General features: G+C 45.9%; 1 protein-coding gene across 4 annotated transcripts in view; it reads left to right on the top strand.

Annotated features, from left to right (window-relative positions):
- Positions 1-14,600, top strand: part of KIF24 (kinesin family member 24) — a 61,285-nt gene that overhangs the window by 22,477 nt on the left and 24,208 nt on the right. For all 4 annotated transcript variants that reach the window (XM_061613255.1, XM_061613260.1, XM_061613271.1 and 1 more), the window contains exons 4-6: positions 1,661-1,758; positions 5,985-6,200; positions 8,711-8,798. In XM_061613255.1, coding sequence (XP_061469239.1) covers positions 1,661-1,758; positions 5,985-6,200; positions 8,711-8,798 — 402 coding nt within the window. The remainder of the gene's footprint in view (positions 1-1,660; positions 1,759-5,984; positions 6,201-8,710; positions 8,799-14,600) is intronic.

Here is a 14,600-nt window from a genome sequence, read left to right on the forward strand (position 1 = left end):
ATAGCAGAGTCGCTGAATTCCCTAGTTTGCTTTGGCTGCTTATGATTTGTATGCTGTATTTATTTATTTATTTATTTATTTATTTATTTATTTATTTATTTATGCACTTGGATACCGCCCCATAGCTGAAGCTCTCTGGGCTGTTTACAGCAATCAAAAACATTAAAACAAATATACAATTTAAAACACATATTTTAAAAACAATTTAAAACACAATTTTAAAATTTAAAACAATATAAAAACAATTTAAAACACATGCTAAAATGCCTGGAAGAAAAGTCTTGACCTGGCGCTGAAAAGATAACAGTGCTGGCGCCAGTCACACCTCATCAGAGAGATCATTCCATAATTTGGGGGCCACCACTGAGAAGGCCCTCTCCCTTGTTGGCACCCTCCGAACTTCCCTTGGAGTAGGCACTCGGAGGAGGGCCTTTGATCTTGAACGCAGTGTATGGGTGGGTTCATATCAGGAGAGGTGTTCCATCAGGTATTGTGGTCCCAAGCCGTGTAAGGCTTTATAGGTCAAAGCCAGCACCTTGAATTGAGCTCGGAAACATACAGGCAGCCAATGCAAGCGGGCCAGAATCGGTTTTATATGTTCGGACCGTCTGGTCCCTGTTACCAATCTGGCTGCTGCATTTTGCACAAGCTGCAGTTTCCGAACCCTCTTCAAAGCCAGCCCCATGTAGACTGCATTGCAGTAACCTAATTTAGAGGTTACCAGAGCATGGACAACTGAAGCCAGGTTATCCCTGTCCAGATAGGGACGTAGTTGGGCCACCAACCGAAGTTGGTAGAAGGCACTCCGTGCCACCGAGGCTACCTGACCCTCAAGTGACAGAGATGGTTCTAGGAGAACCCTCAAGCTACGAACCTCCTTCAGGGGGAGTGCAACCCCATCCAGAACAGGTTGGACATCCACCATCTGGTCAGAAGAACCACCCACTAGCAGCACCTCAGTCTTGTCTGGATTGAGCCTCAGTTTATTAGTCCTCATCCAGTCCATTGTCGCAGCCAGGCACCGGTTCATCACATTGACAGCCTCACCTGAAGAAGATGAAAAGGAGAAATAGAGCTGCGTGTCATCAGCATACTGATGGCAACGCACTCCAAAGCTCCGGATGATGGCACCCAACGGTTTCATGTAGATGTTGAACAGCATGGGGGACAGAACTGACCCCTGTGGAACCTCATACTGGAGAGTCCAGGGTGCCGAGTAATGTTCCCCAAGCACCACCTTATGGAGGCGACCTGCCAAGTAGGAGTGGAACCACCGCAATGTAGTACCTTCCACTCCCAACTCAGCTAGTCTCCCCAGAAGGATACCATGGTCGATGATATCGAAAGCCGCTGAGAGGTCAAGGAGAATCAACAGAGTCACACTCCCCCTATCTTTCTCCCAACAAAGGTCATCATACAGGGCGACCAAGGCTGTTTCCGTGCCAGAACCAGACCTGAAACCCAACTGAAATGGATCCAGATAATCGGTCTTGTCCAAGAGTGTCTGGAGCTGGCCTGTATGAATCTAGCCATGCAGCATCTGAGCTTTCTGATTTTACTTTGAATGGGACCCACATCCATGGCTCTGTATTTTGTAATCCTGGATGGGTGAAAACAAGTAAAATTCCTTTTTGTGTAAATATGCCTTTTCCTTTTGCAGCACGTGTTTTACTTTGATGAAGTCTTTGGGGAGGCTTGTTCCAATCACGATGTGTACATGAAGACTGCTCACCCCCTCATTCAACACATTTTCAACGGGTAGGGTGTGGTTCTATGCTATTGGTAACTGTGTCTTTGGACATTTTCACTGTGTTCTCCCCCCCCCCCAATTATCCTATGTCTGAATTATGTTTCATTTTTTAAAAAAATGGGTGGCTAAAAGTAGGAAAGTGAATTTATATCTCTGTTTTTCCATTCTATTTAATTAGGTTTATATCCTGAATTTGACTCGGAGGAGCCTTGAAGGCAGCTCACGATTTAAAATCTGAATAATCTGAATAATTAAATAGAATAATCCTAAAACAAACGGATGAAGCCCGAAATGAAATGCATAGTAAAAAGGCACCAAGTATAAAGTTAATAACCTAATAGAGCATAACTCAATTCTTCCGACCATCCTAACTTCAAGGCTAAAACATTTTTATTGTTCTCCTGAAGGGTTCCATGGAATTAATGTGATGGGCATCCCTTAGGAAAGTATTTCATGAAGACAGTAGCATCACAGGGAAGACCCTTCTAGCAGATACTGGGCCGAGTTCAAGGTGTTACTGTTGGCATATAAAGCCCTTAACAGTTTGGGACCACTTTACTTGTGGGACTGCCTTACCCTTGTGTGCCCGCTCAAGCACTTCAATTTGTAGGATAGGCCCTGGTATAGGTGCTGCATAATAATCATCATTCTGTGCTTGTAAAAATTGTTTGTTTACTGTGGCAGCATCTGGTCTTTGGAACTCCGTTATTGATAGCAGGCGGGCGCCTTTGCTGTACTCTTTTTGGAACCTTTTTTTAGGCAAGACTACCCAGACACACAGATGTTGGTGTGTTCTAATCTGTTTAGTCTGTTGCTTTTTTAACAGTGTTTTTAATTACTTGTTTTAAACTGTTTTGTTGATAATGTTAATGCTTTTTGTAAACCACTGAAGAGTTTTTTTTACAATTAAACAGTGTATACATTTTATTAAATAAATAAAAATAAAACAAAAAAAGATATCTGAAGCAGTTTTGACAATTGCAGCATGCAGGGAGCAGGTACCTTCCTTGGCCATTTAGGGCTTTAAAGTAAAAAGCAGTGTTCTGAATGGAGCCTGGAAACCAATCAGCAACCAGTGGAGTTTCTTCAGAATGAATGTTCATGTATTCTGCAATTGTTGCTAAGCTGGGACTAGGCACCAGTGCACATCTGAGTCCTGTTTCTGAATAATCTTCAAGGACAGCCCTATTTTAAGGGGTTTTTTTGTGAGAAAAATCAAATTCTCCTTAAATGTAAATAACAATAAACCCTAAAATGTTTCAGGCATCACGCACAAGTCCCACAGAAAGGACAGGAACTGCACAGGCATGCTAAAAGTACAATAGCAATGCTTGGTTAGTTTTCAAGTTGGCATTACGGGGCCTTCTGAATAGCTGAGGGTATCTTGGAGCACTGCAGCAGGCAAATGATCATAGAATCATAGAGTTGGAAGGGGCCTTGTAGGCCATCGAGTCCAACCCCCTGCTCACAGCAGGAAATCCACAGCTAGAGCATCTCCCGCAGATAGCTGTCCAGCCTCTGCTTGAAGACATCCAGCGAAGGGGATCCCACCACCTCCCTAGGCAGTCGGTTCCATTGCCGAACTGCCCTTACTGTCAAGAAGTTCCTTCTAATGTCCAATCTGAATCTACGCTCCTGCAACTTAAAACCATTAGAACTAGTCCTCCCCTCTGGGGCAGCAGAGAACAAATCTGTACCCTCCTCTATGTGACAGCCCTTCAGGTACTTAAAGAGTGCAATCATGTCACCCCTCAGCCTTCTCTTCACCAGACTGAACATGCCAAGTTCCTTCAACCTTTCCTCATAAGACTTGTTCTCCATACCGGCTATCATCCTTGTCACCCTCTTCTGAACCTGCTCCAACTTGTCTATATCTTTCTTAAAATGAGGCGCCCAGAACTGAACGCAGTATTCCAGATGAGGCCTGACTAATGCAGAATATAGTGGGACTATTACTTCCCTCGTCCTGGAAACTATAGCTCTGTTTATGCAGCCCAAAACCGTGTTTGCCTTTTTTGCCGCAGCATCACACTGCTGGGTCATGTTCAACTTGCGATCCACTACAATTCCAATCTTGTGCTGTTCTTCATCTCTGGGTTGGAGCTGTTGCCTTTACAATAGAGATGGAGTTATTTGCATTTTTATATCACTTGGATAGTAAAATCCTGTATTTGGGGCAGTCCATGGATTGGCTTGCTCTGGTCCTGCTTGCGGGCTTCCCATAGGTCTCTGGTTTTGGCCACTGTGAGAACAGGATGCTGGACCAAGTGGGCCAGTGGCCAGATTGAGCAGGGTGGTTCAAGGTCCTCCTTGACCTTGCTTTTTGGCAGTGCAAATAACCAATGTTTATAGGGAAGAAGGCAATGCCAGTAAAGCATTGAAAGGAGCAGGGTAGGAAAATACGTTCTAATTTTTGAAAAACTTTGGTGACCTGTATTTACTTCTGTAACAATGACAGGTCAGAAACTATTTATCTTAATGGCAAAAACCACAAAGTCTCATAGTACTTTAAACACTAGCAAATGTATCATGGGCTATATCCCATTTTGCTTTTGAAAGATTACAGTTTTTTGCTGTGGGTTTACAGTGGGATTTTTTTTTAATGTGAATCTGGAATTCAGATCAGCTGATGGCCTGTGCAGCTTCGCTCTTTATGAAAAGAGCAGCCTCTTGTGGCCATGTGGGATTTCAGATGCTAATTGCAAATAAAGCTTAGGTGCTGCCCACTAATTTTTATGCCGGAGGAGTCGGCAAAGATTTGAGTGGTACTGCTCTGGCATAAGCAGTTTTTGGATTTCATCTTGAACATACTCAAATTTCTTTCCTGCCCTGTCTCAGATGCTCTGGATAGATGATGATAGATAAACTATGCCAGAGGCAGCCAACGTGGTGTCCTCCAGATGTTGCTGGATTACAACTGATGTCATCCCTGGCAATTGGCTGTGCTGACTGGCTAAGGCTGATAAGAGCTAGAGTGCAAAAGCATCTGTCAGGCACTATGTCAGCCTTCCTGAGTGAGGCTGATAATTACTTGACCAGTGAGATCACCCTGTGGGGTTTATGGCTGAGCAGGGATTTGAATCTGCATCACACTGGGAAATAAATTACATCAGTCCTTAGAGACCATCTCCTTTGGTATAAGTAGAAGAAAACTCTCTTGCAAGCACCAGCAGCTGTCGTCTTGCAGTTCCATCTCTGCCCCTTGAAGTATACCCATTTGGTGTGATCCCCTCCCATCTTTGGCATTGCCATTTTCTAAAAAACATGCAGGCATATTTTCCTCCAGTCTAATGTACATGTAACTCCAGCTTGATGAGGAAAGGCCCTGTGCTGTGCCCAAGCCACAAAGGCATCACGCAGCTGTTCTGTCCGATGAGGCTGGGAAGGTTAGCACTAGAACGGCAGCACCCTGACAGAGAAATGGGGTCAGGGAGCAGTGCATGCAAGGTAGAAGAGCAAGCAGGTCCAGATGAGTGTTTGGAAAGGTGCATTCTTTGCCCTGCTTAGCCCACCTGCTGGGGGACTGTGGCAGCAACAAAGGCTGAAAAGTTCAGCTCTTGTAGCTTGCGGTGGTTTTCTTCTTCTTCTAATAATAATAATAATAATAATTTATTTTTTAGGCCGCCTATCTGGCCGAAGCCACTCTAGGTGGCGTACATATTAAATTCAATAAAATACAAAATACAGTAAATACAATAAATACAATAAAATACAAATAATCATCAGTGACAGAATAGCAGCCATTGTAATACATAGCAGCGGGGATTGAGTATATAATTAGCCCATCCCGATAGTCTCAAAGGCCTGACCAAACAGCCAAGTTTTTAATGCTCGGTGGAAGGTATCCAGGGAAGGGGCATGTCGAAGATCGAACGGGAGGGAATTCCAGAGAGTGGGGGCCGCCACCGAAAAAGCCCTCTCTCTAGTCCCCACCAACCTAACTACTTTTGTTGGTGGGATTGAGAGAAGGCCCTGCGTGGCGGATCTTGTCGGGCGGCATAGTTCTATCGCCTCTAAGCGTCATGATGGTCCTTCTATATGCTCTGTTGCCTTCACTACCCTCAAGCCTTTTGAAGATGCCTTCTGTACAATAAACAAACTGTAAGAGGACTGAAGGAGGTCTCTTGGTTGCTACTTCCACATTTGTTTGTCTTGCACAAGTAATTTCAGAGAAGCACTTGGTGTCTGGGTTTTATCGTAATCTATTTTAAAAGGTCCTTCTCTTTTGTTACAGCGGCAACGCCACTTGCTTTGCATATGGGCAGACAGGTGCTGGTAAGACCTATACCATGATTGGCACTCACCAAAATCCAGGACTCTATGCCCTGGCTGCTAATGATATCTTCAGGCAATTAGAAGCGTCACCGATTAGAAAAGACCTCCATGTCTGGATCAGCTTTTATGAGATCTACTGTGGGCAGCTTTATGATCTGCTAAATGGAAGGAAGAGGTACTTGTAATCTGAGAGTGAAGCTTTTGAAACAAAGATCTGTAAATCGGATGAAGTGGAACAATTAACATTTTTTGGAACATATCTGGGGATGACTTTTTTTAAGTAAATGGAGGCACAATAAAGCCTTGTCTCAAGAGGTGTGCATCTTGTTCAGTTTGCCTAAGGGGGGCTCTCAGTTGGTATTTTCATAAGCATGAAATTTAGGAATCGGTAGCTAGAGGTCCAGAGCCAAATCTGTCCCCTTGAGAAGTACCTGCTGATCCCTCTGTTGCCACCGCAAAAGCAACAGGGTGAGTGTGGCAACAAGCAGTAGCTATGCAACATGAGTTGCTGGCAATCCATCCTGGGGATGTGGGGATGAAACCAGATCCTTCCCATAAAACTAGTTGCTGATACATCTGGTTCAATAAAAACAAAAAGGCCACACTTTTTTATTTTTATTTTTTTGCAACTGCTGTGCTAGACCTTATCTTTTCTGTAGTCTCAAGAACGGAGACAGCTCCTGTGTGGCTCAGTCACATTAGTTTTTGTCTGTTCTTTAGCAAGGTGACCTGACAGATGTGTTGACCGTTTGCATGGTCAAGGGACTGCTTTCTGTTTGGTAGGAGTCCCCTAGGGATGGAAGACTGCAAATACGCAATCATCTCTTTGGGTTATTAGCTCTGCAACAGGCAGGTGACAGTTTAAATATCATAGTAAATTTTCTCCAGTGTTCTAGCTGATACACTCAGCAATGTTGGCTGCCCCTACAATTTCAAGTGTGAAATGAAATGAGGACTCCCGACTGGGAAATTTCAGCTATCAATTCTGCTTCAGGATGGAGTGGACTGTGTGTTTGAAATAAAAACAGTTTCCAGCAACTGGCTGTGTATTTCAAATATAGCTGGAGCTATTCCACTGCCGACTGAGGGGAATGAAGACATGCAGTTGCCTGCCAGAGTTGACAGTGAGATCCGTTTATACGTTTGGGTCCCTGGTTGAGGGTGCTGTCCATCTTCCTTTTTTTAACAGTGCTTCTCAACCAGTGGGTGTGGTCCTCAAGGAAACAGGATGCTGCACTAGATAGGCCTTTGGTTGGATCTAACTCGGCTCTTCACCATCAGTATGCTAATAATTCTGTACTCTCATCTAATGTTCATCTAATTCAGATGTGTCTATGGATACCACAGGTGTCTGGAGTCAGTTACGGGTTTGATGAGAGCTAATAAATGGAAACTCAACCCAGACAAGATGGATGGGTGCTGCTAGTGGGTGCTTTAGTTGGCCAGGAAGGAGATATTCACCCTGTGCTTGATGGTCAGGTCCAGCACCAGAGAGCAGCCAGGTCAGGCCCTGGCCAAGGGCCTCTCCTTAGGGTAGGTGGGTGGGTAGCACTCCCTTTTGCAATCTGTGGCAGCGTCAGCTCCCAACCCTGCTGCGGATTGTGAGAGGAAGCTCCCAGACACCCCCCTACTGCCACGCAGGCCCATGGCACCCGCCTGCATGCCACACCTACCTCTCCCTTGATGTAAATGGTGGTTGCACTGCGGGTGCAAGTCTGCCGTCAACCAAGATGGTGGCAGAGGCATCAGCCCCTTAGGGAAGCCTTGGCCGCCATCTTAGTTGATGGCAGGCTTGTGCCCGCAGCACCATTTACATCAAGGGAGAGGTAGGTGGGGCATGCAGGCGGGTGTTGCGGGCCTGTGCGGCAGTAGGGGGGTGTCTAGGACCTCCCTTTCCGTGATCCATGGCAGGGTCGGGAGCCGATGCTGCTGTGGATCGCTGAAGGTAGGTAGGTGGGGCGTGTGTGCAGGGGCTGGGGCCCAAGGGCCCCAGCATGCCTGGTGCCGGCCCTGTTAATGGTGTTGCATTCCCTTGAGGAACAAGTTCACAGACTGCAGGGTGCCATTCAACCTTGTCTCTTGGTAGCAAAGCGACATCTCGGACATGAAGCACCTTTTAGCCAGCTTTGTGTGGTGCACCCATTATAACTCTTCTTGGAAAGAGATGAGTTGTACAGTGCTTCTGCTGTCAAGAATATTGTAGCCAGATTACAGTAGGGCCCTGTTTTACAGCGCTTCGCTAATGCGGTGGTCTCCGTTAGATGCAATTAGAGTAAAGCCCCACTCATACGGCGCTTGTTCCGCTTTTACGGCTGTTTTCGGGTGTTGCGTGCCATTCTATTCAATGAGTTCTGCTTTTCAGCGGTTTTCGCTTTTCAGCGGGGGTCCGGATCGTAACCCACCGTATGAGTGGGGCCTACTGTATTAATGGGAACTGACAGATCTCCAGATGTAGTTGGATTGCAACTCCCATAATCTCTAGCTATTGGCCACGCTGCCTAGGACTGATGGGAGCTGAAGTCATTGTTTTTCTAATTGTTATTAGATTGATTTCTTTCACTTCATGGGTGAAAGAATAATTGGGGGGATTTTTGTCAAAGTATATTTTACATTAAAAACAGATGTTTGTTGAACCTTTTTTCCCCAAAGCCCTTTCTCTACTTATCTATGTGGTTTCCTCCACAGGCTTTTTGCAAGGGAAGATAGTAAGCATATTGTACAAATAGTCGGACTGCGTGAGGTCCAAGTGAACACCGTCGGCCTGCTTCTAGAGGTAATTTTCTGACCACCTGGATGCTGCTGCTTGTCTTTTTGGGGCCTGTGGTGCATGTTCAAATTTGTGATTATTCTCATTTTGGTATTAGAGGCTGGCTTCTCATTGTGCTGCTGTCAGATTAAGCTAGATAAAATATATTTAATGGAAAGAGATTACCTTAAATTTGCCGCTTTTTAGTGTAATTAAGAGTATGGAATTCTTCCCTATTCACTTCTACTACATTCACAATAAATATATCTTTGGATGGTAAAAGCACTAATTCCTTAAACTAATGCCACTGAGTGGAGTTGAATTGCGTCCTGGCATGAGCTCCAGGGCACGGAACTGGAGCAGGGATCAGACCAGCTCTGCTGGCCAGGGTACAACGGCATTGCATTGTACTTTAAAAATGGGTTCCCAGGTAATTATACAGCCACGAGAGTGGCTCTATACTATAGCTAGCATGGATTTTTCACATTCCGCCATGTTAAACTGAAAGTACCCCCTCATGCTATTCTGCTGCTTCCCATAAACTCATTTCAAAACAAAACCTTACAAAACTCATAGTCCTGAACTCAGAAATGTTTGCTTAACAATCCTCTAAGTTTTCAGGGCAATACACAAAACACTCAGAGAATCGAGAGTTCAAAGTCTAAAACAAGTGTAAAATAATGCATACCCCTGTTGGACTTCTTTCTGTCAGTGGTCTCGTAATTTGTTGAAATTAATTAAAAATCAGCCGCATTCGCAAAGTACCTGTAATCCTATTACTGATCTTTCCCCATACTCTGACTTTCATCTTTTGCAGTTTAAAAGTAAAATAAAAAATGCATGGCTGACTTTTAATTTAAGAAAATTAACATTGGAGTCTATGATAGAGCAGGCATGCTGAGTATGATTTTTATTTATTTATTTTAAATACTTATACCCCGCCCTTCTTCCGAGGAACTCAGGGCGGCTCACAATTAAAACAATAAACAATCAGAACAACCAATATGCATGTTAAAAACAATTAAAAATAGATTAAATCAAAATAGATTAAAACTATAACATTTTCAGTTAAAAGCCCGCCTAAATAAAACAGTCTTCACCTGGGCGCGAAAGGACGATAGCGAGGAAGCCAACCGAACCTTGCTAGGGAGGGAATTCCACAATCTAGGGGCAGCCATCGAAAAGGCCCTATTCTGTGTCTCGGCAAGAAGAACTTGCGAGAAAGATGGAATAGTAAGGAGGGCCTCACCGGATGATCTTAAAATCCGGACAGGTTCATAGAGGGAGACACTGTCTAACAGATAGCCTGGACCTAAGCCGTATAAGGCTTTATAGGTCAAAACCAGCACTTTGAATTGTGCCCGGAAACAGATTGGCAGCCAGTGGAGCTGGTATAGCAAAGGAGTAGTATGTTCTTTGAACCCAGCTCCAGTTAACATTCTGGCTGCCGCTCTTTGTACCAATTTCAAGTTTCCGAGCAGTCTTCAAGGGCAGCCCTACGTAGAGCGCGTTACAGTAGTCTAATCGGGATGTAACTAAGGCATGTGTTACCGTAGTCAAGTCTGACAGGTCAAGGAACGGGCGCAGCTGACGCACTAATCTTAATTGAGCGAAGGCACTCCCAGCCACAGCAGAGACCTGCGCCTCCAAGCTCAAAGTCGAGTCCAGGAGTACTCCCAAGCTGCGAACTTGAGATTTCAGGGGGAGTGTAACCGCGTCCAGCACAAGTTGAATCCCTATTCCCTGATCCGCCCTCCGACTAACAAGGAGCACCTCTGTCTTGTCAGGATTTAGTTTCAGCTTGTTCGTCCCCATCCAGTCCATCACTGATACCAAGCAGCGGTTTAGGACCTGGACGGCTTCCTTGGTTTCATTAGGTGGAAAGGAGGAATAGAGTTGGGTGTCATCCGCATATTGGTGACACCGAACCCCAAAACTCCGGATAACCTCTCCCAGCGGTTTCATGTAGATATTAAATAGTATGGGGGACAGGACTGAACCCTGGGGGACCCCATAGGTCAATGGCCAAGGGGTCGAGCAGGTATCCCCCATAACCACCTTCTGGGTTTGCCCCTCTAGGAAGGATCGGAGCCACCGTAGCACCATGCCTCCAAGTCCCATCCCTGCGAGGCGACCCAGGAGGATACCATGGTCGATGGTATCGAAAGCGGCTGAGAGGTCCAGTAGAACCAACAGGGACACACTCCCCCTGTCCAGTTCCCTGCGTAGGTCATCCACCAAGGTGACCAAAGCCGTCTCAGTCCCATAGCCGGGCCTGAAACCAGATTGAAATGGATCTAGATAATCCGTCTCATCCAAAAATCTCTGGAGCTGGGCGGTTACCACTCGTTCTATTATCTTGCCCAAAAAAGGAATATTGGAGACTGGACGATAGTTACCTAATAATGAGGGGTCAAGGGAGGATTTTTTCAGCAAAGGTCTTATTACAGCTTCCTTTAGACAGGGTGGTAATCTGCCCTGTTGTAGAGAGGCGTTGATCACTTCCTTGACCCACTCGACCAGTCCCTTTCTGGCATTTTTTATAAGCCAGGATGGGCAAGGATCTAACATACAGGTGGTAGGACGCGCCTCTCCAAGGATTTTGTCCACATCCTCGGGTTGAACAAGTTGAAAGGAATCCATTCTAATTATACAAGTAGAGGCCGAAGTTACATCCACAGAGACTGTATTAATTTTGGCGTCTAAGTCAGAGCGAATCTGAGCGACTTTATCTGCAAAATATCGAGCAAATTCGTGACAGCGGGCTGTTGAGTGGTCAGCATCATATTCATGTGGGTCAGAACTTAAAAGACTCTTGACCACTCGGAACAGTTCCGCAGGACGAGAGTTAGCAGATGCAATGGTGGCGGAGAAGAAAGATTTCTTCTGAGCCTGCATTGCTGCGGAATAGGTCTTTAAATAGCTTCTAGCCCGTTTTCGGTCAGATTCGCTCAGAGTTTTCCACCAACGTCGCTCTAGTCTCCTTTTTTCGCGTTTCATCGCCGTCAGCTCTCCAGTAAACCAAGGGGCAGATTTAGCTCCGATCCGCGGAAGGAGACGCTTAGGAGCGATTGTGTCTACCGCCCTGGTCATTTCCTCATTCCAGAGGTCGGCCAAGGCTTCAACGGAATCACCTGCCGAGGTGACAGGAAAGTCCCCAAGAGCCGTCAGGAAACCATCTGGATGCATCAGTCTCCTGGGGCGGACCATTTTAATCGGTCCCCCACCCCTGCAGAGGTTCTGAGTCCCAGTAAGTCTAAACCTGACCAGGTAGTGGTCTGTCCATGACAACGGAACTAATGAGAGTTCCTCCACCCCCAGATCACAAATATCCCGTCCAACACAGAAGACAAGGTCCAAGGTATGACCAGCGGCATGAGTGGGGCCTGATATTATTTGGGACAGACCCATGGTTGCCATGGAGGCCATGAAATCCTGAGCCACTCCAGAAAGGGCAACATCGGCATGGATATTGAAGTTGCCCAATACTACAAGCCTAGGGGACTCCAGTACCAACTCCGAGATTATCCTGGTTAGCTCAGGAAGGGAGACAGTTGGGCAGCGGGGTGGGCGGTACACCAACAGAATCCCTATTCTGTCCCGGGCACCCAACTTCAAATAAACGCATTCGAATCCTGAGGACTGTGGGAGAGGATACCTGGCCAGGTGAATGGTATCTCGAAAGACCACTGCGACTCCAACTATCCAATGATCCAACTATCAGTGTTCTGAAAGCTAGACTAACTGCTGTTTGGCTTGGCTAATTGGGGCCACACCCATGCCAGACATTGATTCCACTTTAAACAGTCCTGGCTTCCCCCAAAGAATCCTGGGAAGTGTAGTTTGTGAAGGGTGCTGAGAGTTGTTAGGAGACTCCTATTCCTCTGACAGAGCTCCAGTGGCCAGGGTGGTTTAATAGTCAGCCCCTCTTCCCAGAGAATTCTGGGGATTGTAGCTCTCTGAGGGGAATAGGACGTCTCTTCTTAGGACCCTTCACAAACTACACTTCACAGGATTCTTTGGAGGAAGCGATGACTGTTTCAAGTGGAATAAATGTCTGATGTGGATGTGGCCAGGGACAGCTTTGGTTTAAATTTCGGTAGGAGATTACATGCAGTAGAATAAAAAGGTGGGGGAAACCCTGAAAAACAGTGATACCGTTCACAATGTTTTCCTTTTGGAAAGGAAAGGGGCTTTCACTCTGCCCAGTGCCCACCCACCCAATTTCCCTTCTTCCTCCACCTTCCTTCCTATCCCTACCCTTCCTCCCCTCATCCTGCCCCTCCCTCAGGTCAGTTTCATCTATCGTAAGCATGATTGCACAGGAATAAACACCACTGAACTCAGTAAGCATGCAAATGATCAAACCTGTCCTCCCCTTCTCCTCCCTCCTATCCTTTCCCTCTTTCTCCCCTCCCACTCTCCTCCCCTTTTCCTTACTCCTCCTTTCCCCTCCCCATCTCCTCTTCCTTTCTCTTCCTCCCCTCACCATATGCTCAGAGGCACATGTTACCAAATTCTTGCAAGCTACACAGCAAGTGGATTGGACTGTGAAAGACCAACCCAAATTGTGTTTGCATTCTGACAAATTTGTAGGGCAGTCTAATATCTCAGAGAGGAGTTCAGGTCTCCTGCTCCCCTGGTGCATTCACTATAGCTGCCCAATTTCCCTGCTATTTAAAGTGTGATAGAAATACCTGTGGCTATAGGTTCTTAAACCAGAAGGGTTTTTTGCCTATTAGTGAATACAATTTCTTATACAACATATATAATGTTTCTTAAAATTGTACCAGTGAAGCGACTCTTGGGTCCACGCAACACTGCTTAGAATGTCCAGCCAGCTGTCCAAGGGAGACATTTGCCTCATTCGTATTCTGTCTGCACAGCACTCTGGAGTAGGTAAATAATCCTGTGGATGACAGTTTATGTGACCAAGTCCAGGTAGCCGGAGGCTGCTGCTGCTGCTGATGTCGTGACGCTGTCTGTGGCCAAATGAAGGCATGAAGCGAGGTACTTTCAGTCCCTGTACCTGCTGCATGCAGGAATGCCACATGGCAGTCAATTTGGTGACCTTCACGGGAGGGGGGGCTGTAAGGGTTTGTGCATCACAAGAACAATTTTTAAAAGTGAAAGGAAAGCTAGGACACGGTGATATCTTGGGACTGCATTTGACTAATTCCTCTACTCTCTGCTCCCTCTCTCCGACTTCACATTGCAATTTCAGTTTAAAGCAGAGTTGGTCTAGTGAAACATCTGCAAATGGTGGGGAACTACGTGGAACAACTCTGAAATGATGCAAGGTGGAGGGGAATCCTTAAAAAAAAAACACAACTAAGGTCACCCTGCCTATAAAAGGATCTGCCATTTGCTCGCTGCTTTTGCATTCAGGAGGAGTGGATCACTCTCCCCTTAAGGAGGTTTTCTACTCTTTCCTTCTGTGCTCTGAGCACCAGCTGTGATCCACAGAATCTGTGCATACATGTCAACAATGTACAGGCAGTCACAGCTTTTTTTGTTTGTCTAAAGCTGCAATCTTACAGCTCCTTACCTCAGGGTAAGCCCTATTGAGCTCACTGAGACTTGCTTCTGAGTAAACGTGCGTTGGGTTTCGCTCTAAATCTTCACTGCTGCCCTTCCAGAGTTGAAGAGCAGCTAGCTCCTCTGGGAGAGAGTGCTGTGTATATATTTCTCACCAAAAAGCACATGGGTACTGTACGTTGCAGCTTTTGTTAGGTGGTATTGCCCTCTGTGGCTGCTGTCTTAGAACATGTGTGTGTCTGTTGGATGCATATCGTGGCAGTGCATTACTTTCCCTTAGCCTTCTCTTTC

This window comes from Rhineura floridana, chromosome 1 (genome assembly GCF_030035675.1).
Source record: "Rhineura floridana isolate rRhiFlo1 chromosome 1, rRhiFlo1.hap2, whole genome shotgun sequence".
Taxonomy (NCBI): domain Eukaryota; kingdom Metazoa; phylum Chordata; class Lepidosauria; order Squamata; family Rhineuridae; genus Rhineura; species Rhineura floridana.